Below are 27814 nucleotides of genomic sequence, written 5' to 3' on the forward strand. Positions count from 1 at the left end.
CCCAGAGCCTTCTCTTCTCCAGGCTGAACAACCCCAACTCCCTCAGCCTGTCTTCACAGGAGAGGTGCTCCAGCCCCTTGATCATCCTCATGGCCCTCCTCTGGACTCGTTCTAACAGGCCCATGTCCTTCTTGTGCTGGGGGCCCCAGAGCTGAAGGCAGTGCTCCAGGTGGGGTCTCACGAGAGCAGAGCAGAGGGGAACAATCACCTCCCTCGCCCTGCTGGCCACCCTGCTTTTGATGCAGCCCAGAATATGGTTGGCTTTTGGGGCTACAAATGCACACTGCTGGCCCGTGTCGACCTTCTCATCAACCAACACCCCCAGGGCCTTCTCCTCAGGGCTGCTCTCAATCCATTCTTCACCCAGCCTGTATTTTTACTTGGGATTGCTCTGACCCAGCTGCAGGACCTTGCACTTGGCCTTGTTGAACCTCATGAGGTTCACACGGGCCAACCTCTCATGCCTGCCCAAGTCCCTTGGCATCCCTTCCCTCCAGCACGTTGACTGCGCTTCTCAGACTGGTGTCATTGGCAAACTTGCTAAGGGTGCACTCGATCCCACTGTCCATGTCACCAACAAAGATGTTAAACAGCTCTGGTCCCAACACTGACTCCTGAGGAACACTACTCATTACTGATCTCAACCTGGACATTGAGCCGTTGACTGCAACCCTTTGAGTGCAACCATCCAGCCAATTCCTTACCTACCCAGTGGTCCATCTGTCAAATCCACGTCTCTCCAATTTAAAGACAAGGATATAATGGGGGACAGTGTCAAATGCTTTGTACAAGTCTAGGTGGATGATGTCAGTCGCTCTTCCTCTACTCATCAATGCTGGAACTGAAGGTATGCAGATATAAAACTATATTTGAAATTCCAGAAATTGGAGGGGGTACATATAACGTGGGAAATAAGTAACATTGTCAAGAGGGGTTTGCTTTGTTTTTGAGGGGGTGGAAGCAAAGGCTAGAACTAATATGACCAAAGGAAAAAAAAAACTAACATAGTTTTTAAAGGGTTCAAAGCATCCACACTGTTAATAGCTTCCAAGTAACTCATAGTTTTTGGACTTTCATGTCTGATCATTATAATCACACCGTATTTCATAGAATATTAGTACAAAAATACTACCACAAAATACTAGCAAAAATTATTTTAATTTCAATTTTATATTCGATCATTCTCTCCCCTCACTGCCAGAGTAGCCATGAGCTACTTTATGGTTTTAATGAGGATGGTGAGGAAGACTGTTAGTTTCACTTCAAACCAGATTACTTCCATGATGTTGTTGTTGTGTACTTTGAGCCTGCGCCCCCTCCTTTCTCTGTCATATTTATGACAATTTTCCTCCCTGGAGTCTGTTTTTTGGCAAACACCATTCAAGGAGGCCTGCTCATAGAATGAGACATCAAGCTCAGACAACGTTGCTCTGCCCTGTTGTGCCTGCATGCCTGCATGTTTAACAGATGTAAGCAGCGAATGACTCAAGTATTAATTTCTGAGCTGCCCAATTTTCAGTAAATTGAAATGTATTCCTGTGATTCTTGCCAGATGAACAAGTAATCATATCCAAGATACACATTGCCCCTTTGGCATTTGCTTGTCTGAAAAATAATTCCCAATGCCTCACAAGAACCTTAGCTCTAGCCCAAGTTCACCGAACAGTTCCAGGTACAGAATTTATCAAGCCAAGTAACCCTTTCCTGCATCAGCCCTAATCCAGCTTCCGAAGCCTGTGCTGGCTTGAACAGCATCTCATGTAACAAGCCCTAGCCCTACAGTCCTGCCTAATTTGCCTTTGCTTCCCAACTTGAGCTTTATTCCTAACTCTAGGAACTTCATTCTGGCAATTTTGAAGACCGAATTCATTTTGTTAGGTTCTCACCACTAGCTTCATGATGGTCTATCATCTGGTTTCAGCACAAACTCTCCTGTCCTGCTCACCCACCCACCATCTGTAGCCTTTAGTCATACCTCAGCAATATGCCAGACCTCAAGCTTAAGTTTGTTGTTTTGAACTTACATCATTTCGTAACTGCGCCCTGGTGGACCTTCACTAAACTTAGCCTGATCTCCTGGCCTTCAGCCGCACACTATGAACTAGTGACTATCTCTATGGATAGAGCAGGACTGCTGACAGACCCATACCTAAATAGAGCTATATAGCCCATGCTAATCCCAGACCAGATTTTACCTTTAAAGCCACTGATGTCCTGCTTAGCAGAGCCAGGAACTGCCCCTGCCAGTTACGGTACCACTGCACCACTACTGCTCTCAGTGCAGATATCACTTAATGACCTTACACAACCTGACCCACTACTCCACACTAGCTTTGGTACAGATCGTATAGGAAATGCAGTGGTTTCTTAACATAATTTTTCCAATAAACAGACTTCAGTTGGCGCACAAATTAACCATAGAAATAATTCCGAGGAACTGAATCTCAGCAAATACCACATATTTAAAACTGCTATTCTCAATGTTCTTTCATGGCTTACAGAATTATTTCATATAAATGTTTCTTTCTTTTATTTTTTTTCTCCCCAAAATTCATGTTCCTGCAAACTTGACATGTGAGGTACAGCTGTTCATCAGATCTCCTTGCTTTCCAGCTTGTGAGATCTGAGATGTTGGTTCACAGAGGGAGAGATGATGGATGCTGACAGGAGGTTGGGTGTCAGGACCCTTTCCTCAATGCAGCGTCTCAAGAAGGGAACATTCCCAGCACAGCCCAACACCATCACTTCTTCCCCATCTCACGCCCAAATGCACTGTGCCCCACACTCCCACCACCCTCACGCCAATCAGCTCAGGGCCAGCTCATGATCTTGGAGACAGAGAGGTTGCAGAGCTGGAATTACAGACGTTTAGAAACAAGGGGTCTGAGTGGTGCACCACAATCTGGTACGGACTCAGGAGCCACGTGGGTAGGCTGGGCTGAGGTAATAACTCTCGTGAAACCGCTTCACAATGCCAATGCCTCTCTGGCATAAGTAGTTACAGCAATTTAGTAAAACCACAACTTCTTCTGCTCTTGAAGCTGAAAAACAAAACAACCCCTCCTTCTCCAGTCTCTTAGTTATTTCAACCACAGCAGCACTTTTCTGAATAGCTTAATGAGTGCATTTTAAAACCTGACTAATGACAGTTTATCTCCCCTGCCATTACACTAGAGCCCTATCAATATCAAAGGACCCAACTCGCCTGCAGCGTCAGCAGCACGAACATGCATTAGCACCAGGCTTTTGAGCCAGGGCACGGGATGAGTTGGGAATCAGGCTGCGTGCCCAGATGCTGAGGATAGATGGAAAGACTGGGCAAGAAAGGACAGAAGAAGGGGAAGGACAGTGGGCAGGCTGGGATTAGCTAGCGGAGGTATAGGCTGAAAGCAGCTGCGGGTATCTACTGGTGATGAAGTGAATAAAGCCTTCAGTTCAAGGTACAGAACAGGACCTTGGCTCTACAGGACAGCTACATCCAGAGGCACAAAAAGGATAGCTTCCATGAATACTGAAACCTGTACCACCTTCTACTCATGGAATAATATTCAACTACCAGTAGCCTGAGTTAGTTTAACCACAGACACTGAGCATCTCTTCAGAATTTACCATTGAACCCTTATGGTTCTGTGAGGAAAAGCAAGCACTCATGCAATGCTATTTTCAAATTTCTGTTATGTGCTTCTGATTTTCGGGTGTTCAGTTTGAATTGCTGTGAGGCCTGGATCTCAAAACTATTAACCCTCACTGATTAGATATTGATACGGGCTTGTATTTTCTGAAACGCTCCCAATTTAGCATGCCTTGGCATACCTAACTTGAGAGACCTTGAGAACAGATTTTCCAAGGCTTTTGGAAAACCCACCAATTTTTCAGTGCTTTGACATTGATTTTGTGGCTGTAAAAAGCTGCCGTCTTGAATTTCAAGCACACAAAATCATTAGTCATTTTGGAAAATCTTAGCCTAAATTTGTATTAAAGGAAAAACAGTGACAACAACCAGCTGAAAGGCAGGCTCATAAACCCATAATAAGGCACTTTCACAAGTAAACAGGCTGATTTCCAAGAATATGGTCCACCCAGCAGCTCTGTCCTAATGTCCTTCCTAAACCGAGAGGCAAGGCATGCAGCGTCCTCCAGTCCACCTTTTAGAGTCCTTTTCGGGATGTGACCAAGGATGACTTATGTGCTTTAAGACGGCATGGAAAGCAAAGCCAGGACCTTTTCCTTGGTGCACTTACTCCTCCTCCAGCTTAGGTATTTTTTTGTTGTTTCCAGCAGTAAGCTTTGTGGGGTGGGACAAGCCTCTTATTTCTTGTCTGTACAAGTGCCCAGCATGCTGGGTGAACTGCTAGAAAAAATAATCTGTGTACAGGAGAGGTGCCAACAAGACTGGCAGCATGAAGGAGGATGAGGAGCAGTGACCTTTCTGCTGTGTGCGGTAAGGAAGTTGAGATGGAGTTCAGATGGAATGAAACACGAGAAGATTGGTTTTACAAACTTTGTGTGTTTCATCTTGCTGCTCTTCTGTGAAGTGGCCAGGGTCTCTATGGTGCTATGAAAAGTCAGGCCAAGAGCTGACTACGTAGGATGCAGCTTATGACCACAAAACTCATAACTTGTTAGTTCATAACTCCAAGGTGACTCAAAAAAAGAAAGAAAGAAAAAAAAAAGTCAGAAAATAGCAAATACTTCCCATACTTTGAAATCTGCTGGGTGAAATACTGTACTCTGTGTTCATTCAGATTTCTACTTGCATCCATGAAAAAGTTTTTTAACTGCAACACGCAGAATTGATCCTCTCAAGATCAAATTACTGCACACTTGAAGATCTTGTTAGAACTCAAAATCTGTGGCACCCTGTGAGAACTTACGGCATCCGAGACACGTTTACGGTTGAACTATACGAAAAGCTTCTCCATCACTATTTTCATTCTTGTGTCCATAGAAATAGAGGTTGAATCAGGAAAAATGTGCTATGTTATTTTAAATAATCACCATATAGTGATTACAGTAAAGCATGTGCTTTGTTTTAACGGGTTGGACATTCATTTCCATAGAAACAGAGAGAGGAGAGCAGCCCGCTTGTTTGAACTGTCTTGTAGATTTCATCTCTGTCAGAATGCAAGATAATAAAGCATTTAAAAATGTGGGAAAATCCTGGGGTTTTGTACTTAGATTTTTTTCCCCCCCAAAAAAAGCCAAAGAGAACGTAAGTGAACTTTTTTGGAAACTTTATTCAGGGAGGCAAAAAAAAAAAATCAGCTCCCAATAGGTTTACTGGGGAGGAAAGAGGAAGAAAAAGGGGTAGAAAGTATGGTGGGGAAAGGTTATATATGTGAATTTTTTTCCTGAGTTAAAAGCAATTCCAACCCAACAAGTGCTATAATTTTGGTATTGTTCTATAAATCTGTGATTTTTTTATTTTAATTATCTTTTGCTAAAAGGAAATTTTAGGCCATATAACTCAACTTTCTCCTATTATTTCACATTGAAGTTTATTTGCTAAGCCATGATACAAGTTTCAAATTGACAGTTTGGCTGAAGTTCAGAGAAAAATGAATAATATGGAGAAAAATGAAGAGCTTAGATTTTTGTTTTGCTCTTGCAAAACTTCCCTGCAACAACAAGGTTCCTGCATTTTTGACGCTGTAGAATGATTTCTTTTCTCCCTGAGTTCAAAAGAGAGAAACTGTTTGAAGCAAGCATGCTATCTAGCCTGGATATAACTTATAATCTTTCATTTTGTCTTTTGGGAAAAAATGGATCTCACTCCAGTTTTTCACAAGGAAAGGCCAAGACTGGGAGATTCTGTAGTTCTACGTGCTGAACGTGTCTGGATTAGTTATATTGTCTTCCGACTGCCGAGCACTGCCAGCTTGCAAGAAGTGCTTTCATGGCTATGGCATAGAAACACATTCGCACATCAGGATAAATAACACCTCCTGCCTCCCTACCTTAGTGTTTCACACTGTTGTCTCTAACCTGACCAGTTAAGCACTACCCATAGAATGGAAAAGTGAGGATTGCAAGAAACGCTACAGATGAAAGAGAAGGGAGGAAGGAAGTGAGGAAGTGGATGGGAGGAAGGGAGGAAGGGAGGAAGGGAGGAAGGGAAAGGAAGGGAGGAAGGGAAAGGGAGGAAGGAGGGAAGGAAGGGAGGAAGGGAGGAAGGGAGGAAGGGAGGAAGGGAGGAAGGGAGGAAGGGAGGAAGGGAGGAAGGGAAGGGAAGGAAGGAAGGAAGGAAGGAAGGAAGGAAGGAAGGAAGGAAGGAAGGAAGGAAGGAAGGAAGGAAGGAAGGAAGGAAGGAAGGAAGGAAGGAAGGAAGGAAGGAAGGAAGGAAGAGAAAGAGAAGTAGAAAAAGAAAGAGAGAGAGAGAGAGAGAGAAAAAGAAAGACAATGCCATTTTACTGGCAGCACACCTTCAATTCCGGTTTGCTGCAATGTCTGTAAGGTGCTTTCCCCCATAAGAAGGCTTCCCTAAAAGGCAGGCATCTACACGAAGAAGCACCTGGCTGCATCTTTCGTTGTTATTCAGCCCTCACTGCTTCACCTCCCTGGAGGTTACCTACAACATTCTGAGCCTCTCCCAGCTCAGTCATTCCACATGAACACTAACTTTGTGTTTGGGTTATACCTGCACAGTGCCAAAGCATACCAGGCTCATTCCTGCACCACTAGATGGTCTCTTTCTTACAGCACCACAGGGCTAGAAAAGGCAATATTATCTCATTGGAAAGAGAAGATTCACAAGTTCTCATTAGGCAAACAACCCTGCAGGATCTTTACTCAGGCAGATAATGATAGGATAAAGGGGACGGATTTTAAACTAAAAAGGAGATTTAGATTAGATATTAGGAGGAAATTCTTCACTTAGAGGGTGGTGAGGCCCTGGCACAGGCTGCCCAGAGAAGCTGTGGATGCCCCATCCCTGGAGGTGCTCAAGGCCAAGCTGGATGGGGCTTTGGGCAACCTGGTCTGGTGGGAGGTGTCCTGCCCATGGCAGGGGGTTGGAACTGGATGGGCTTTAAGGTCCCTTTCAACCCAACCCATTCTGTGATTCTGTGATTCTATGATCTTATGATTCAAAGCCTTTCAAGCATGAGTACAGGATGACATTTCTCAGTGATTTTTGATGTTTTATACATTTTTCTGCATTGGTTGTGCTTGTCACATATCCTCTGTCTACTCAGAGACACGCACAGCAGATTGTTGTTATTGACAGCTATGTCCCATAAATTAGTGAGCAATTCAGAGAAAGAGAGGTAAAACACTTCTGATAGAGCTGTAGCAGGTGGCCCAAATATGAGGTATCTGTATCTCTGTGTTGACTGTATAAGGAGTGAGGGTCTGGCATCCTACAGCCATAGGTCATCTAACTTCACTGGGTTGAAGTTATAGGAGATATGTAGCTATGGTAGACATGCCAGATGTCAGGTTAGGGTAGATAAGTCCACCACAGTCACCTAGGCAGCTTTTTAGAAGAACTGAGTACGGTCCCCAAGTACTTTCTTTTATAGAGGGGTAAAAATAGATGACATTTTTAACATTTCCCTGGCATTCACTTCTGCCTTCAGTGGAACTGACCTGTGATAGAAGGTGCAAGAAGTATCGGATTAAATGCCCTGGTATAGCACAATCAAGGAAAAATAAACTGAGAGAAGCAGACAGGAGACTCCTGCAGTTTTCTTTCTGATATCATGATTAGAAGGCACAGGGTAGCTTGTTCAGTTCAGAGGCAAACACAGTCCTCACCTGAAGCAGCTGGAAGGAAGAGCATCACACTCCTGATGGAGCTAATGTCCTCTCTTCCATCTGCGTTTGCAGTTGCAGATGTTTCAGAGCCATTCCATTTTGTCCTGGTTTTCAGCATCTTCTATGCCATTTATTTGAGTTTAGTAAAACGTGAAGGAACGTCCCTGACCCCGGGCAGGTTTGTTTGAAAACCTGGTTTGCTCGTATCTGACTAAGACTACGGAAGGGTGAATATACTGTGCATGTAATCCAGTTGTTTTTCTGTGTGTGAAGAGGGGGAGGTTGAAGAAAATGAATTCAGATGCAAACATGAAGTTCCACTTGGTCAAAGTTCAGTGCAACTTCTAGGAAGAGGTGCCAAAGTTAAGAAATTGAAATCTGGATGTGATCCAACTTCAGTTGGAGCAGGAGGAGAGGAATGGTTTTAACAGCATCCCTTTGGTCCCATCCTCTCTTACCTCCTCGCTCGTGTCATTTCTGGAGAAAGCAGGTGAGTGTGAATGTGCATGCCAGGCTGACAGCAGCTAGGTGTTCCTGCCTACCCACTTTACACCCGAGCACAACCCCAGGGTAGAAAATGTTTTCATGCCCGTTTCCAGTGTTGCTTCTAGGGTCTCTTGCCCTTTAGCCTCCCATACCTTAACAGGAGCTGCAAATTACGTTTGAAGGTGGCTTAGCAGGTCGTAAAGAGAATTTGTTTGAACTTCCCGCTGGTTTACTTTCCAGTCTTACAAAACAAATTCCAGGGAACAACCTGAACCTTCTCAAAGTAACTTCAAGATGTTTTCTCCCTTTGCAATGAAAGCCTTAAGCAATACTACGCACTTCAAACTCACCTGCACTGAACTATGTGGGTCTTAAGGGCTTGGGTGAGGTGTTCACAGACAGAGCGGTGAGGAGAGGACACAGAGAAGGGGAAAGTTTATTTTACAACATGCAAGAGTCGGGGCCGTTTCTTAACACTGCTGTTTGCCCACTGAAATCCCTCGTCCAGGCAGTTTATCCTGCCAGCTGGGCTTCCCCCAGAGACCTGCGAGCCGACATAAGGCCAGCAGCCCAGCAGGGGCTGGCATGCGGGCCGAGGTGCTCTGAGGGAGGGACGGTCGTGCTGCGGGGATCAGGGAGCGGTGGGGAGCACCTCGCGGCCACCTGGGGAAGAAAGCTGGGAGTGTGGACAGCGGGGGGCTGTTGGCACGAGAGTCAGTCCTGCACCCGCTGCCAAGCAGAAACGAGGGGATAAAACCGAGTTAAAAGCGAAGCGCACGGGGCGTGAAGGCGGAACGCCGCCCGTCAGCCAAGAGGGTGGCGCCGGGCCCGAGAACTGCCCGGAGAGGGGTGGGGAGAGCCGGGGGAGGGCGGGCGAGGTGCCGCCGGCCCTGAGTCAGCCCGGCCCGCGCGATGCGCGCTGAGGGCAGTGCCGGGCGCGGCGCCGCCGAGGAGCCTTTCCCCTTCCCTCCCTTCCCTTCCCCGCCGCCCTCGGGGGCTCTCCCGCGGCGGGGGGGCGGCTGCGTGGCCGGGCAGGGCTGCTCCGCCCTCCTCCTCCTCCTCCTCCTGCTCCCGGGGGCAGCCCCAGGTGGTGGCCGCGCCGGCTCCACCATGTGAGGCGGCGGGGCTGCCGCCGCGCCGCCCGCTGCCATGAGGGGAGGGGACGCGGGGCTGCGCCCACGCCGCCCACAGGTACGGCCCGGCCGGCTGCTGCGCCTGCTCTGCTGCGCCGCCCTCCTGTGCGGCGCCGGGGTGGCGGCGCTCGGAGACTTCGCAGGTAACGGGGCGGGACCCGCCGGCACCGCGGCGGGAGGGAGGGAGGGAGGGAGGGAGGGAGGGAGAGGTGGGAAGGTGGGGCGGGAGCGCCCAACGGTCGCCCACACCCGGCTAACGGTCGCCCACCCCCGGCTAACGGTCCCCTACCCCCCGCTAACGGTCGCCAACCCCCCGCTAACGGTCCCCTGAGGGGGGATAAAAGGGGTTAAGGGATCCCCGAGGGGTCGCGCGGGAGGGTTTTCGCTGCTCGCCGCCGTCGGTGTCCTGGCTGCGCGGTGAGGAGGGCGTGAGGGAGTCGGCGAGGACCCGGCTGGCAGTGCGTGGAAGTCCCTGGAAGGCTTCCCACTTTCATCTGCTGGAGGCTTGGAGCCGGGCCCCGAGTGCCCGGTGGTTGGTGCTGGTTGTTGTGCATCTCTGCGCTGTGGCACAGAGGTGGTGGTCCTCGCTCCAAAAGCATCTATGTCAGATAACAGCAGGGTGCCGTGTCAGTGCAAAGCGAATAACTGTGGAAACTGGAAGGCAGAAAGTCTCCCTGGTCCGGCAGGAGGGAGAAACAACCTCTGTTCTGTGCTCCTGTCACTTTCCTTGTGTTCCATGACATCTCGCTGCTGGGGCACAGTTATTTACAGGAGCGGTTCCTTTCCTTTCTGTACCCCACAGTAAGCACGGCGTATTCCTGGCAAGCTTAAGGAACTGCCTCCAGGGCAAAAAGCTATCCTCGCCCTTAATGAACAGAGCAGAACTTTCCGAAAGCCAGCCGAGTGCACCGGAACAAAGTTAGTATGGGATTAATAATCCAAATGTGCTATTACACATGTTAATGGAGTTCATGTTCCTGCAGTTCAAAAGGCCAGTGATGGTTCTGCAGAAACTAGAGATATTTTCTCAGCAGTACGAAAATACAGCCTGTGATTTTGTTACTGTGTCAAGCTACGTAAGTCTGAACATTCCTAAGAAAGCAATCACCAAATGTAAAAACCAGAATTACATGCTGAGATAAACTACATCCTCCTGTTAGATTCCTTTCACAAATAAAAGCCTTTTAGGTCTTTTAAATGCTTGCTTTATTTTATTTTTGCCTACCTGCTGGGTTTTAGATGTTAGTTTTGGAGTTGCATATAGTTCTCAAAACAAAAGTTCAGATTTTCCCTTCCAGATAGCCACTGAGTTAAAAAATATCCCTCTAGTTTATCTAGGAAAGTTCCTCTCACAAAAGTCCATTCACATTGAAAATGAAGTTATTCAGATAAGGTTATCCAAGATACATTTCAGAAGTACATCTGTATTCAGTATTTCATTGTGCGCTGAACTTTCCCAGTAAGTAGAATGACCAAAGATAATTCTCCAACTCACCCTAGACATCAGCATTAAAAATGTCATGCAGACAATTCGGTAAATAAAATGTAGAAAAGATTAGATTCCAAAATGCTTGCCAATCCAGACTGGGGATGCTTCCAGGCCTGAACAAACGCCGCTCACATTTGCTTTTTACTTTTAACAGAGATGTAATCCAGAATGACAGAAAACACAGAAACGGTGCTGGACAGTTTTTTTTTAAAAAAAAGGCATCCAGAACACACGAGGAAGTTTCTAGCGACTTCAAAAGCAGGGAAACGCGCAGCAGGTGCTGCAGGCCGGGAGCTGTCAGATGTAAGATGACACCCTGCAATGCCATCCCGAGGCTGCTTAATACCTGTTAAAGGATTGCAACAGGCTCTGCAACGGCAGCTTCGAGCCAAGCCTCTGAAGTTGCTGAATTTCCTTATTTGTTCCCCCCCCCCCCGCAGCAGGAACAGCGACTTGATTTTCATAAGCTCTGCTGAACGTGCGTGAAAACAAATCTGCCCCGTTTAAAGGGACAGCACCTCCTCGGGGATTGTCCCGAGGGGTTAAAGAGGGACCTGGTCTCCCTAGCTTTGCCATAGTCCCACATGTTCACAGTGCTGGGAGGGGGCAGGTCTAACCCCCTGCTTTACCCTTTCTGAAGGTAAAGCTCCCAGGTGGCAGCCTGCACGTTTCCATGTCAGGATCGTGTCGTGGCAAAAGCAACAGAGATCAGGACCGTGAATGTGTTCGGCACCTTTTGATCTCTTACGGGGAATTTAGGAGTGTGCAGAGAACTGGAGGGAAAGTCACTTAAACTTTTCCTTCTCTTCGCAGATTTCAGTCTTTTATACTCAGTTTATCAGGTGCATACTTTCTTGGGTCATTGCCTTTTCTGCTCTGTGTGTTTCCAGCATCAGATCTCTACCTCTACAGCCCAAACTCTGTTTCTTTCTCCTTCTCTTTCTCTTCCCCTCGCTCTTTCTCCTCATTCTCTCACTCTGGCAGCTTTCTGTAATCCTTCCCAGCCTGCTGTCAGATTGCAGCAACTGTACATGTAATCCTTGTTGTTCTCCTTATGTATGCATTAAATTACACTGGCAATTCTAACCTGCCCGGAGTCCATCTGTTAATCGCAAGACCTACCTGCTGCTGGTAACAACTCAAAGATGACCCCTCTTTGGATTTGTCTGATATTTTGGAAAGCAAGAGCAGGGAACAGTGTATGTGGATAGTGAAGGGTTATTATGAGGTTGTGTTTTTTTTTTTTTTTCCAGTATGTGACTTGTATTTATTTCCCCATTTAGTAAACTGGCGACATTTTTTATGGATCACTTCACAGAACAGAAGCAGTGAAACTTTTACAGTATTTGTCCCTCTCTTTTCATAAGAGACAGGCTGGGAGTGCTGGCTGGGAGTAGAATCTCTTCATTTGGCTGTTGCAGGTCAGTTGCTGTGATGGTCTTGTTATTGCACTCGCTCTCCTAGGGCATGGAGCTGGGGGTTCTTGTATGTTTCTCAGTCTAGCTTTTAACTATGGAAAGGTGTTGTGTTTTGTTTTGTTTTGTTTTCTTGGCAACATTTCTCCCCTGTGTGGTAATGTTTTATGAATTGGTATGTGAATTGGTATTTCCTAGGGAGAAAAATGTTCTGAAACAGGACTCCAGCAACAGAGTTCTCAATCTAACTGCGTGAGGAGGACTCTGTCAGTAAGCAAAGTTAGTTTCTCCTTGGTAACAGGAGGTATGTGAGGTAAACTAATGTTGATAGACACAGAACTTAAAGAGCCACGTAATCCATTCTTCGCTAGCAACTTGGTGGCAACAAAGGATGTATGGATATTGTATTAGTTGTTGAAAGTGGAGGTTTGCCCTCAGGTGAGCAGTCCTCTAAACGATTCGTTTTTTAAAGCACGTATGCCAAAGTTTGTAACTGGTAGCTAAAGGTTTGGAGGGGGAGGAAAGGTTGAGGGGGTGGAGAGAGGGAGAAATCCCAGTTCTTTCCTCAGACCTTCATGCATACTGGTTTGAGCTGCAGAATTTTCTGCCTCTCATGACTCCTCTTCAAAGGACATCTAAAATCATTTTTCACCAAAATATTTAGTCATGTCCACAGTTTCGTTCCTCATTGACAAATCTCTGTCGTCTCGTTGCTTTTCTCAGCGATCACTCGCACCTTTCACAGCTCAGATCAGGTCCCAGACCAGGAGATGGCAGACTGCTGTGAATTTTGCTGATTCTCCAGTCTCAGTGAGATAAAATCCCGAGTAGTCTGGGCTCCAGGAGTCCGACAGAAGAGAATAGGGGCAAATACCTCTGCCGGCTCCACAGAAAGCCCAACTGCCCCCTCCAAGCGCTGCTGTGGGAGGGTGGGTATGCAGAGGTGGTGGCAGTGGTTGAGGGGTGCAGGACTCATCGCTCCCTCGCCTCCATCCCTGCCCTCGCTGCCGGCTGCAAGAAGGCACTGGGCTCTGCCCTGGGCTCTCTGCCCCTCCTCTGCTCCTTCTCCTACCTGCTCCCTGTCCGTGGCCAAAGCAAACCGGCCTCTTATCCTTCCAGGAACAAATTCCTTCTCTCCAGCAACACTGAGGAGCAAGTACATGTGGAAAAAAAGGTGAACAGCTGTTTTACCTCCTTGCCTTCTCCTCTGCCTCTTCTCTCCATGCTACCTTGGGCTTAGGCCTTCTGCTTGAACTGCCCTCCTTCGCTCGGTTCGCCACTCAGTCTCCCCTTCTGTACCTCAGTCCCGGCCAGGTTTTCTGGGCAGCTTTCAAGAAACGTGTCTGTAACCGAAGATCAGAAATGAAGTAACCGTGTGATTGCACGGCTGGGCTGAAGAATGACTTTTGGGAGGTGAACAGAAAAAGTGGCCCGCTGTTTAGGTAGAACCTTTTAACCTCTGTGCACCGGTGTCAACTTTTCTTTCATTTTCCAGAAAGTTCAGACAGAACTAGGCATTACTTTAACTTCATAGACTTGATCTTCTGACCCAATAATAGAGAACAAATGGATCTAATGAAAAAGCAAACCAGTTCACCCAAGAAACATAATCTGGTCTTGTGGCCTTTCTGCATTAAAAGTTTCCATTAAGTTCCGTGGCATTTACCCATCCCAGATTCCCCCAGGCAAAAGGAAAGCAAACAAATGCTTCGAGCAAATGCTTTGTTTGTAATAACGTGGCAGGATCAATCAAGACCAACCACAATGATGCAGAGAGGTTTTTTTGTTGGTTTTGTGTTGGTCAGATAAAGTCCTGTACAAATTTTCTGGAGTCAGTTCTGTTGAATCATTGTGGCAACTGGAACTTGTCTTTCCACCAGGATATTTAATGAGGTGCTAAAAGGAGCGATGTCGATGATGCATCTTCTTGATACTGGCTTGTAAGTGCCAAACGCAAATTTTGGTTGCTTTTTTTTAAAGTGAGCATCTCATTTTAGAAACACGTTTCGTAATGTGGGAGTTAAATCTCTAAGTCTGGTTTAAGGTTTCTCAGCGTGGAGTGGATTTGGATCTGTGAAACAGGTCTGTGTCAGAAATGAGAGCCAAGGTTTTGTTCTAGGCTCATCTCTGCAGTTCTAGATGCTTTCCTGAGGAAGTGTAGCTTATGAAATCCGATTTTATATGTGGCCTAGTGTTTAGTTTTTGCTGAATCCGCTGGTTTTGATCATCCTTGTTGAAGCTTTGGCCCTGTTAAATTCCTACACATTATGTGAGTGTAAGCAGCTGGGCCCTGCTGGCTTCCCCAAGAAAGGATGCTGCTCCAAAAGCTCTCTGATAGTGAGTTAAAGCTTAGCTTGATGCTCTCCGCCTCCCTCACCGCTGCTCCCAACAGACTTTGGGAAATCCAGGTATGAGACACAAACCTATAGGAAACCTGACTTCCTGAGCTCCTCTGCGCAGAGATGGACATGTTGGAGTCTGTCTTTCAGATTCTTTCAGCTCTGGGGCAGGAACTGTCTTCATTCATCACTGTGCAGATTTCTGGTGCTTGACACATCATATGTTATTTTTATTCAGAATAAATAGCAGGGATTAGCTCCTCCTGACTTCCTATTCTATCCGCTACTGATACCCTTCTCAGCAGGACAGAGCTTCCAGGCAATCTTGGCTTTATTAGAGAAAGTGGTTACAGACCTATTCCAAACAAATGCTCTTATTTTGATGGAAGTGTCCCCAGACAGAGAAGTCACTGTCTGACCAGTCACCAGTTATCAGAAGTCTGCTGTCTTCCAACTATAATCTGCAACTAAAACTGAAATATTTTGGTATATAACCAAACACAGAGAAAATAGTGTCTTAAAGGGAGCCGAAGAGCAGAAGGAAGTGTGGTTGTGCCTTATTTGTTCAGCATTGGTGAGTCATTTCGTCTGAATTTCTATGCATTTTAAGAGTTTTGTTTCAAAGGTCTATTGTGTGGCTTCTGGCAACAAATTAAATACCAGTACTGTTTGGGTCTTAATTTAGAATTAATTTAAAAACATCACTCATAATATAAGACCTGACTGAAAGCCTATGGAGGTCACTGGAAGGATTCCCAAGAATTTCACTGGGCTTTGGATGAGGGTCGTAACCCACAAATATCTGTTTATTTTTCCTCATTGTATTTATTCTTGCATGGGAAGACAAGCATTCATTTTTCAGATTAATGGTACAGTTTTGGACTTTTCATTTTTTCAGGCTAAAACTGGGTTGGGGAAAAAGAAATGTCGTAAAGAAAATCACTGAGCTATGAGGATAGAGGGTTGTAGGGTTTTGGTTTTTTTTTTGTTTTCATTTCTGTTTTTTGATTTTTCTGGCTTGGATCTGATAAACTATAAGCTTTCCTAACACTGAAGATGCAAGCTGCCAGAGGATGGACTTAGTGATTCAATACACAAATTTCCTGGTCTCTAATTTATCCTATCCCTTGTAATCTGATTTTTCGAGTGTCAAATATAAATGGGAATGCATTAAATGGGAGTTTGATTCAGGGTTCAGTTTGCAAAACGAAACTTTTTTTTTTTTTTTTTGAGGGGCTGGCAATGAACAAACTCCCCCACCTCCCAAGTTTGCATGGAAATTCACGTTCATAAATTCAAGTTTTCAAAGGCATATTTTCCCCTAGTCCCTAGGGTACTTTTACTTTTAGTCTTTGGGAAGGTCATAACTTTTCTGTCTCGTGAGCATGGTGATTGACTCATTCTGTCTCCATGATGAAGTTGCCACCTGCTGAGCCTTTCTCTTGTTACTTCTTGTTAATGGCACTAGAAGAAGCTACTCAGTCTCCAATGAAAAGGAGCTTTTTTTGTTGGTGGAGTTGGTGAGTTTTGTTGTTGTTCCTCCCTCCCTCCTTCCTTCCTTCCTTCCTTCCTTCCTTCTTCAGAAAAGAACCTCACGGTCTCCCTTAGAAGTCTTTTATCTCTTGTCAGCATCACTGGATAGGAGGGAGAAAATCTTCCTTTTCTACTGTAATAGTTCCATATTAAGTCACAGGACAAGTATTTGTCCCTGTGGCTTCGTGGAATAGCTGGGAGAAGTATAGCTGACTATAGCATGCAGTTTAATACAGACCCAAATCTTCAGAGCCTGGTAACAGTTTCCCCTTTCCTCCCTACCTTGCTTGCTAAGGAACTCCTGGAACTCCTGGACACTTTTACCCAGGCCTGCCAAGTGTTTTATGCTGCCCTTCCTATTCATTTGGCGTACAGCCATAGGAGTGTGTATGAATGTAAGGAGAAAGGAGGGAAAGAAACTAGGAAAAAAAAAAAGAGCTAGTGTGGGGGGGAAGGAAATGAGTAGGAATCTCTGATTTCCTCAGAGAGCCATTTGGATATAAAGAAAGTAAGCATCACTCCTAGATGACAACACAAGGGAATATGAAATTGTCCATCTGAAGGAAACAGAGAACAGCTGTGGGAGGACATGAGAGAGAGAACAGTCAGCTGGCTTGTGAGTGCGAGAGTCATGGGTTTTCCCACTCTGCAAAAATTTCTTACACATAATTGCAAGTCCAAGCTGAGTGGCCTGGATACAAAGAGGTTATGGGGTGCCTGCAGAAGCAATGCCCATTTGGCATAACCAAAATGTTGCAGGAGGTCTGTGCTTCCTTCATGATACCTTGGGTTTGGTTTTGTAAAAAGAGCTCATAGCTTAGATTTTTATGTGTACTGTTACTCACTGAATAAACCCTGTTCACATACGTGAGTTTAAATGAGTTCTTAGGCAGAATTGCCTTCTTGTTACCTGAATCCCTTCTTTGGCCTAAGTGGAACCAAACCCTTGCTTAATTTGACCCTCAGATTTAGCAGACAGAGGGAGTTATGATCAATAAGATGGTTATGATCCATGAGTTCTGATTACGAGGAGAAAAACAAAATAATTTCCTTAGTAAAGCGCACACATGTTTTTAAAACAGTTCATGGAAAACATGACCGAGCTCTCCATCACTAATGCCTGCTTTGATTGCCATGCTATCCCAAAAGCATTTTCACTTTTAACTTAAGGATTTTCTTACTGAAATCTTAATCCCCCATCTGTCATTAAGGCCAGTGAAAACAAGTTGCCCCATTAGCAGCAGGCTGATTAGCTCTCTAGTATGTGCGCGCTGTCTCTTCAGCAGCCAGTTTACTTTTAGCATGAGTAAGGGATTGAATTGAAAGTGAGAGCTCTTACTTTGGCCTGTTAGCTCAGGCTTCAATTTTCATGAAACTTGTGGCAACTTTATTTCTGTGATTCCTCTACCTCCCTAGGTTTGAATCTGGCCACTGAGCTCAACAGTTGTTAAGGGAATGGCAGATGGACAGAGTAAGATCTCCTAAGTTTTATCTCCTGGGGAATGGTTAATTGAAAACTCCCAGGGTCTGATTCTAAGAAAAGTAAGATCTTTGGAAGCTCTGAAACCAAACTAGACATTTGGAAATGGAAAGCTTTTTAATGGTCACTAGCTTATCACAGAAATGAGATTACCACTAGTTTTTCCAAGTGAGCATCTGTCCCCCACATCAAAAAGGTTTCAATAACATCAAAAATAAAATTATGGAAGAATGATTTTTCTAGCCTGGCAGACCAGTTTCTCATGTCATCGCCCACAGTGCAAGCAAAAGGATGAAGATTTTGGGATAGCAGTCACTGGCAAGGAATGTGAGTGTTGAGAGGAGGAGTGGAAAAAAGCTCACTGAAAAAAACAAGTGAGGGAAATTGAGTCAAATAGTGACTCTGCAAGAGAGCATGTATTAGGCAAGTGGGGATTTTTATGTGTATCTCTTGAGTGAAGCTGTTACGCTCATTTCAGAACAGTAAGTAGAATAATCGATACTTCTGCCTGAGGATATTTCTAATTGATAAAAGACTGAAAGACCACACCTTTCTGGAGTGACTCTGAACAGTATGCTTACATGGCACCTGATGTACAAAAAAGAATAAAGTGATGTGGCAAGAAACACAGTGGTTTAATTTTAGAAATAGTGTCTTTCCTGCATAACATTTTGCATTCTGTCATGACTGCTAGCTCCCAAGTAGAGCTACCACGGAAAGAACTTGCAGACAGCCAAGGTAAGAGATGAAAGGGAATTACAAGAAGCAGATCCCTGCCCTGCTTCTGTGAACAGAGCCAGCCAGGCACTGTCAGATCCACGCGCAGAGCAGGGCTCTGAAAGCAGTGATTATGCAGTAACCCTGAAGAGCATTGTCCGTGGTGTAGTTAGTTGCCTCTAAAGACCAACAGAGAAAGTGGCAGAGGGGAGGGGGCATTAGGGGGTTAATTTTCCTTCCACACTTCCTTCACAAACCAATGGAGAACATACTTCTGGAGAAATACTGCGGCTGGATCATAAATACCAATAAATGTCAGATTGATGCTTCTGATGGGGTTTGTAGCAGAGTTTATCAGCAATTCTGTTATCGCTGCATGAAATCTCTTCCCTCAAACTCGTTAGTCTTGCTTGTGTATTTTTAATGCCTGTTGGCACAATTCTTCAGAAAGCGGCGGGAGATGATGTAGATGTGCTGAATGGATTAGCCTTCTGGGACTCCCACAGCAATGTGTGTGCTGTTTCAATCTATTTTGATCCAAAGTGGACTTAAATGTCTTTGAAACAAGCTAGCAAATCATTGTGCTAATTAAGCTAGATAGCACTGTGCACAGTAACCAATATTTCTTACTCCGTATGTAAAGGCCTGATTCTGAGAATCCTTGTAGGCTGTGTGATACCCAGCTTCAGCCTCCAAAAATATTACAAAGCAAAGCTGCTCTCTTGCCAGAAAGACATTACATCAGTCAACGCTGAGATTGCATTTAATATACGCTAAGCAATAAGACTCATAGCTCAAAATGTTGTTCTTGATGCTTCACGTGGTGAGATTCATGCCGGTACAAGGGGGCTGGGCAGAACGAACGCATTGATATAGCTGAATGCTGAAAAAGGGCCTTAAGGACTTGTGTTAATGACCCCCACCATAAGGGATGAATTCCATATAACGTAGTACCCCATGCTGTCTGGTGCCACTCACTGGAGACATAAAGCATCTCTTGGCTGGCCATTTGCAGGCTTTTTGGTAGTCATAGTTCCTTCAACTGAGATTTTTTAAGTTTCCATTTTTACAATGGTCTGAAGTGGGGGAAAAAAATCTTTCTGGATTTTCTTACCTTCAGGTTCATGATAATTACTACCATTACTGTTATTATCCAAAGCAAGAAGAGCAGGAGCAAATGTTGAATATAAAACTACAACATTTTAAGAGCTGAGTTTTACACAAAGAGGTGTCTATTTACAACGTTAACTCTCCCAGGCCAGTTAATTTTGTCTGTCAGTGTCATTACAGTTTATCAGTTCTCCTTTGCAACCAGAAGTCATCAATAAGGCTTAAAGCTTTGTTCAGCTGCTCGGTCTCAGTGTTTTGTGTGTTTTCCTGGGGCTATGTTTTTTAGTTGAAGTTCTTTGTCAACACAGTTGATGCTGTGACTAATTTGGCTAATTCTGCAAGAAAGGATTACGCTTGGATCTTGCATTGGTATTTTGAGTCTCAGTAAGAAGTTACAATGAATGAGGAGTCTGGGTTAGGCAGACGGTTGAGTGGGATGATACCTTTTGGCCTTCAAATCAATAGGACGTATGATTCAGGCTTAACTTCTGAGCCAGTCTGTAATGTCTTTGAGATGATTTTGTATGCAGAGCACCCCGTACAACGCTTATGAATGTGTCTTGGGTAAATGGGAAAGCTCCTAGCGAGGCTTTCACACAGAGGCATAGAGATGCTATTGGGACACTGCTGCATTGCCAAGTTATTCTAATTTAGCCAAATCTCACAACAGCTGACATTTTCTCAGAAGTATCATATTGTTTTAAAGAAGTCACATTTATTATGTTTTGAAAAACAAAAACAAAACAAAGAAAAGAGGAAATCTGTAGTCTTCCTTGCTGCAGAATGAAGTTTGACAAAGCGATTCCAATAGCTACCTCCCAGCCCCCATATTACCCAGTAAGCAAAGAGAAAGGACCCAACAGTATGTTTAAAACCTTAAGTCGTGTAAGGATTTGATAAGGTCTCTTTAAGATTCTGTATGCTCAGGGTAAGAAACCCCGTAACTCTCAAGTCTTCTGCCTTCCCAGTCCCAGTGCACGCCCAGCGGTGACCTGACTGCACTGGGGCGAGTCGTGGTTGTGCTTCAGCCCCCTCTGTGCCCAGCTGCCCACAAGAAGGGGAAAAATGTTTTCCTTAGAATCCACAACTAACAGATTTTGATTAATTAAATACAACATGGGAGATTCTGAACAAGAAATAGTGCCCCGAAGTGTCTGCAGCTCAGACAATGTGCTGGGCTGGTGCCTGAAAGTGACACAGACCTGCTGTCGGGTTTGGACGGTGACAGAACCCTGCTGTCTATTTTGGATGACCTGATTTGATTGCGCCAGCTGAGAGAAATGCAGGGAAGGAAGCGTGCTTCAGAGTGACAGACCCATTCAATGGTTACAATGCCCTCTCTCCTGATAATCACAGCTGTTACTAATTGTAGAGATAAGAACATATTTTTCTGCTAACCGTACATTGTCGCTCAGCTAACTTCGCTGCCTTGAGGGAAGCGAGTTTCTGTCCAGCATTTGGTAAACAATATAGGGATACTTGTGGTCTCAAGGAGATGAAGCTTTGTGCTGGGGTGACTTCGAGGCCACGCTGCCCAGCAGAGTGTGGGAAGGCGACTGGGAACTCCTTTCAGCCCAGGCAGCCGCCTCCGAGAGAGCATCGTTCACTCGCCTAGCCCAGTCCTCCAGGTGCGCTCAGGGCAGGCAGGGCCCCGGGATGTGGGAGAGGGCCGGCCGGCATCAGGAGAGGAAAAAGGCTGGGGGTGTTCAGGGAAGAAGCAAGAGGAAGCTGTGATTTGGGTCAGAGCCCCTGCCCAGCGTGGGCTGCCTGGTCTGCACTACTCTTCACAGAGGGCTAACTGCTCAACCTGTGCCTGTGTAGTCTGTGTGTATAGTAATAAAAAATGCAGGTTTACACGGTCTGCCATGTGAGACGAGGAGTTCAGATACTAGTACGTCACCGCTTCTCTTATCAGAGGTTAGCAGCCAATTTCCATTACTATTTTTATCTTTTATTGTGTGCAAATACGTAAGGATTTTAGTATCAGCTTTAAATGCATCACTTTAAATGCCACTTGGAAGGCCAGGGAGCACGATGTCTTACTTTCACCAGTCCATCTAACACTACTTTTACAAGTGAGCTATATTGCTTATCCAGAATCAGAGCAAGTTTTTCAGGATGGCTTTTTTTTTTTTTTTTTTTTTTTTTTTAAGAATTGAATAGTTGCAATTGTTGGAGAAAGGTGCTTAGATACTGCATTAGGAATTTGCAGGATCAAAGTAGCAGTTAAGATGCCAGGGAACCCATCCAAATCACAACATAGCTGATATTCTTTAGGGAATACTGGGCTGTTTTGTATACAGCGCTCTTGGTTCCACGTAACTTAAAACCCGAAGAATTGAAATGATTACAACTATCAGGGTAAATCTTTCAAGGTGTTGAGTGCCCACAACTCACGTTGGGCTGAACACTCTTTTACACTGTGGCCCTTTATGCCATGAAGGTAATGCAAAAAGCACTCAGTGGCAGCAAATGCCACTGGAAGCCCCCTTTCAGCATCAAACCTAAGCGAAGGAGCTTGGGTGCAGTCGGGCATTTGGCCCATTCTCCCGGCAATAAGCAGCACCTCTCAGGAGCAGGCTGGCAGAGGAGTGGCTCTGGCAGGAAAGCTCAGTGAGTTGTGAGCTCAGTTACACAAAAAATGTAGGGGGCGGATTCTGCTTTTTTCTTTTTTCTTTCCTTTTTTTTTTTTATTATTATTTTTTTTAACCTGTGAGAAGCTGCAGGGATATCTGCAGGGCTTGAGATCTGAACTGCAAGTACAGGGTATGAAATTCTCTCCATCCTGCAGGCAGTGCCAGCGCTCAGGTCGAATTCAGTGAGGTGAGGAACTCACCCACGTCCTTGCTGCACTGGCAGATGCATCCAGTGACTCCTGTCCTCTCCTGGGCTAGAGGTGAGGAACGTCAGACTCAGTAGTGGAGCAGGCTTCTCCTTTCCCCAAACTCCACAACTGGTAGTGAGCTGAATTTTCCTATCCAGCTGCTGCAGTTGGAAAAAATACCAGAGAACTAGATTATTTTATTTTCAAATCATTTACTTGGAATGCTTAGATTTCTATTCAAAGCATTTTTTTAATTGTTCTTCTTTTCTGAAGGATTAAAAAGGGCAACAAATGTGAAAATGAAACGGCATGAACAAACTCCTATTTTCTCTGAGAAAACTAATTTTTTAGGTACCAAATAAATTATATTCTGTTCTATGTCATTCTATTTATGATTCAGCCACAAAAAAGGGGGTATTTTTTTCCTACTTAATAGTAATAATATTATCACAACAGTGGAGTATGCCAGACTTCTGAGGAGATGATACTTGTTTTGCCTTTAAGTAGACCAATTACATGTTTGGAAAAGAGGCGAAGATAGGGAAAACATGATTCATGATCTTGAAAATTTAGAAGATCCTTATGTAATCATTGTCTCAGTTTTAAAACTTCTACAAATCTTTTTTTTTTAATAACAAATCAACAGAAGCTTTTAGTACTTTTTCATTACTTAAGAGTTTGGGTTTGGGTGATGGTTGGTTGGTTTGGGGTAGGCTTTTTTGTTTGTTTTTCCTCTTTTTGTTGAATCTGGGTGAACTTGGTGTTATTGAAGTTGGCTATTGATTTTAGACAATTATACAGAATTTAAAGCATGTATAAGAATAAAGAAACCATTCTACTATAGTTATTATCTGCATGTTAATGAAAGGTTTGGCTAATAGTGAAAGAGTTACATAAAAGATTTGCTCTGATTGTAGTGTGTTGGGTTTGGGTCTAATTTCCATGTGTTTATGGATGAAGGATGGGGAAGGATAATTCTTCATTTGTAGGCTGGTATTTTGTGTCCTGTCCCTCACCGCTCCTCTTCCCCTTCAGCCACAAACATTCTCTGCTTAAAGACAGTTTTCAATCAAGTGTGACTGAGTGGTAAAAATATCAAAGCTTCAAAGTATAGGTGAGGAAAGTCTTTGAATTAAATTTCCCCTAGTAGTTTCACATCACAGTGGCTAATTTGTAATGGTCAGAGGTAGCAGCCTGCATGTTTCCCTGGAAGCTTTCTGTGGGAGAACAGAGAAAAGGGCAGCAGGACGTGAATTTTATAAATATTTCTGGTGATAACAGAAATCTTGGCTTAAGAGGCAGTACACGATGAAATACAAATCAGAAACCCAGCTTTCATTAGCTGTTTCATTAGCTGCTGATGATACTACTTATTAGAAGATGCAAACGGATGGTACAGGTGGACAGCTGCATACAGGCTCTCCTTCTCCTGTTAATACTGACAGACTCACTAGTAAATACAAAATTCTGCGTATGGTACTGTCGTGTGTCTGTCCAGCAGCTCCACATCCAGCATTTATGGACCACCTTTCCTCTCAGTTCTGGCACCTGATTCAGTAGCCCATGCAGTGTCACTTCCATTGCCACTTGTGCACAACACAACTGCTGGGGAGCCCAGAAATGTGCAATGTCAGTTTAAGCCAAGATGTAAGGAGAACCTTAGCTTGCTCGAATGAAGAATCTAGGCCGCAAAACCAAGCCATAGTCCTTCCTCCTTCTGCAAACATGCCCTGAGATTGTTAGTAACCACGACCGCCAAGGGTCTGAGCCCATTTCTTGTCTGTGAAGTGGCATCTCTGACACCGTGCAGCTCTGGGTCACTGCCACCCGACCTGCTGTACTCCAGACCAGAGCATTACTGGCACTTAAAGGCTGAACCATTCACAGCCCCGTGTGCTGTGGCAGTGGGCCATACATTTAACCTTGACTACAATGCCCTTTCCAGAGACTGATCGTGGTTTTCTTATTATCTAATGAGTTTGTCATTTCCTGTGCTAGTTGTAACACAGCTGAATATTTTCTAGGTTACCTAACCAAACTTCTGCAAAATCATACCGCCTATGCCTGCGACGGGGAACATTTGAGTCTGCACTGTCCTCGGCATTCAACAATAAGCATTCAGTCAGCATTTTACGGGCAAGACTACCAAATGTGTGGCACACAGCAGCCTGAAGCCAGGATGACAGAACCTATAAACTGTGTGGCACCCACCTCCCTGCAGGTATCTTGTAAAGGTTCTTCATGCGCAGCACGCTTGTAGGCTTCCATGCGGTGGGCTACGTGTATGAAAACTGCAAGTGTTCACCATGTTGAATGAAATGGCATCGCGTTTGTGGCAGCGTGTCGTGAAAAGTGTTGCAAGGATTCATCTGGTCAGCAGCATATCACCATGGGATTGTGACAGCTGTGTAGATTTCCTTCTAAGCCTTGGTTTGAAAGCCCCATTCTCAATGTTCCCTAAAATAACCAATTCCCTTCTAGTCAAGGACTTGTCGTGACTCAGCAGGCCAGCCTTAATCCATCACACAGGCCCTCCTTATCCCCAGCAGAGGATACAAACATTTCACACATCGGGGTTACAACCCCACTGAATGAGATAGGCATGGAACAAGCCAAACTCCTACCACGAGGCTACCTTCACTTACTGAAAAGGCCCCATGACAGTTAAGCAGCAGGTCCTAAGCACTTCTACGGCTATCTACATTTCCATAAATACATGATTTGTATCAGGAATACCCTGTAGCTTGTTTCCTGAGCCCACTTAAGTATAAATGTAAAAAGTATAATATGACTTAGGTTTCATAAATTATTACTTTCTGCCATGGAGACTTTTTAAACAATGCTTAGAAGGCCTGGCTTCCACTGCTGTCAAAGGCTTGTTTCATCATAGTGAAAATTACAGTGTTAGGCCCAATACAGTAAGTCATTGGAAAATGGGTTGTCAGTGGAATCTAAATATGTTCTGTCAGTGAAGCTGTTGTAAATGCTTTACAGAAGCTTCAGTGAAGCTGGCAACATTAGTGCTTGTAGCTGACACATGGCTTTTTGTCAACAGGGAATGTCTGTTTCCCCGACTAGTGAGCTGAAGAGTTTTACAGAGTGGTTTGGCAGTAATATCCTCTCTCTAGAAACAATATTAGGCCACAATTTTTAAATGTGGCTTGCCCATGCTGTACTGCAACTTCTAAAGGCATTCCAGCCATGACCTATAGGCCATGTGAAAGTACAGCTCTCCACTAAAATCAGTAGACTAGATGCATCCTTGAGGTCATTTTACTGACTATAGTGAAAAGATACCAAGGATTATTTGGGGTTTGTGAGTCTTGAGCGCCTTTGTGAGGTCTCCTTGGGCAGTTTTTTTTCCCTTGAGTATAATAAACAACATGGAATAACAGTTGTATAAACCATCATCATCATTCAAGCACTGTCACTGATCAAAGACACGAAAGCATTTTGACAAGACCACAAACGTGAGCGATATAAATGCTCTGCATCTCAGGGAGTTCCGGCTCTGTCAAGGAGAAGAGACACATCCTGTAAACTGATTTCTTAGAAAAGAGCACCAGTGATCTCATCCTTCCTCCCCTTCCCTCTGGAAACACATCTGCAGTCTGCATCATCAGGCATGATGCTGCCCTGCAGCCAAGAGGAAGCATAACAGGCATTTTATACAGTGACCTCCTATTAAAAGGATCACTGCAAAGTTTGATCTGTCCTAAGATATTAATAGCCCCAGGCTGTCTCGTTACAAGTATCATTGTTTGCTTTCGTGGTTGCGTGTTTTTGCACAGCAACGTGATAGAAAATATGACTGCTCTTTGCATTAAGAGAAAACACAAACAGATGCACAGGAGATGATTCAGCTCAGGTGCAAACAGAAGGTGACTCAGTAGGGGACATCCATCTCCACTTACTGAAGTTGTAACTCTATTTCATGGGCCTGTTCTAGAGCATTCCCAATTAAGGATGAGTTATTTGCATGACTTGCAACTTTTTAAAAGAATTAAGCAACAAAATTGTCCACTGTGCTTTTCCTTCCCTTTTAAACTTTTTAGTGTGCACTTAATGCTCAAAAAGTGTTGGATGAAAGTCGTCTTCTACCCAGGGGAACAAAAAGACAAGAGTGTTATGGGATCACTGCAATGTGCTGCCAATGTGTATCATTTCTGCTTGGGAAGGATGGCTTCCAGGGATGACAGGAGAGATTCAGCCACTGCCAACTATCTGAGCCTGGAAACAAGAGTGCAGCTTGTGCTAATCGCAGTGGTAAATTTGTGATTAGGCCTCTTGATATGACTCAGACCCCTTCCAATGAGAAACAAGACAAAAAATTCCATAGATTTTATGGAAGTACCTAAAACTATCAGAGAGTAATATATTGCAGTTACACCTGCTAAGAGCTGTGTGACCTAGAGATGATGCCCTCCTTATTGCAATCCGCTGGGATTTTAAACATCAAGAATCATGGGTACAACAACCCAGGCTGTACAAAAACAGTATATAGAGAGCCTGCTCTGAACGAGGCTCTGAAGGTGGATAAGAATTTCTTAAATACACTGATGAATTTAAAGTGTTTTTCTAGATGCTTTGCTGTGTGACTGGGTTAAAGCTGGGCACAGAGTCATTTGGGGCAATGTCTTCATATTTTCTAACTATCACAATCATAGCTACAGCTCCAAAAGCACTGGTGAAGTGGGAACATTAATGCAGGCGTTAGGAGTACTCTGTCCTTTAGCTGGACTTGGAGAAGGTCCACATGACCCTGTGTGTGTTATGCTGGTGACCTTCCTATTGTCCTTCGGCTGCTACTCCCAGTAAAGCAGAACAGTAAGAACCATGGTATATTTCTGGGAAAAAAATAAATAAATGTGGTGTAGATATGGCCTTAAAACAGCATTAAAAAAAAAAAACACACACACAAAACACACACACATACAAAAAAACCCCACCAACTAACAGGTTTAGGATAGACAGGCATATCTGTCCTATCCTTCCAAATCAATTCTGAAATTGAATCAAGAGGCGAGTCAGGTAAATAGGCAATCGTGTGTGTAACTGAAAGCAAGAGAAATCCTCTGGTAGGTGCCCCTTAAGCAGGAGGTCCTACATATGGCTTAAAGCTAGGGGCATGCCTGAGTATCACTAAGCCACTCGTTTGACCTCTTTCAAATAAAGGTACTGCAGAGCATGCTCAGGTAAACTTAAGGAGATTGAGATGAAATGGTTAAAAAGGCATCTTTCTGAGTTACTGTGCTTTGGTTGGACATCACATTCCCATAAATGCTATCGGGAAGATGTGTCAAAATGCTGGAGGCTGAGCACATGCTCAGGGCTCTGCGCGGGGTCCCAGGCATTGCTGAGGCCATGGTGGCATGCAGCGAGGTCTGGCTGACTGGCAGGGGGCAGAGGAAAAAGTAACAAGCGACAGTGAATCGGTAACATCCTAAATAGCCACAGACATCGCTGCTATGAGTGTGTTACCAAAAACTTGGCCGTGGCTCAAAGGCCAGCGGAGAGGCGGCCTAAATCCAGT

General features: G+C 44.7%; 1 protein-coding gene across 4 annotated transcripts in view; it reads left to right on the top strand.

Moving 5' to 3' along the window:
* Positions 1–8679: 8679 nt before the first annotated feature.
* Positions 8680–27814, top strand: part of EVA1C (eva-1 homolog C) — a 38316-nt gene continuing 19181 nt past the window's right edge. Inside the window, exons 1-2 of one of the 4 annotated variants that reach the window (XM_066978109.1) lie at positions 8680–9517; positions 24306–24502. In XM_066978109.1, the coding sequence (XP_066834210.1) occupies positions 9391–9517; positions 24306–24502 (324 nt within the window). In that variant the 5' untranslated portion in view covers positions 8680–9390. Of the gene's footprint in view, positions 9518–12146; positions 12285–24305; positions 24503–27814 lie in introns of those variants that run through there. The other 3 variants (XM_048071372.2, XM_048071369.2, XM_048071371.2) reach the window with 3 other exon arrangements.

Source organism: Anser cygnoides, chromosome 1, assembly GCF_040182565.1.
Source record: "Anser cygnoides isolate HZ-2024a breed goose chromosome 1, Taihu_goose_T2T_genome, whole genome shotgun sequence".
Lineage (NCBI taxonomy): Eukaryota > Metazoa > Chordata > Aves > Anseriformes > Anatidae > Anser > Anser cygnoides.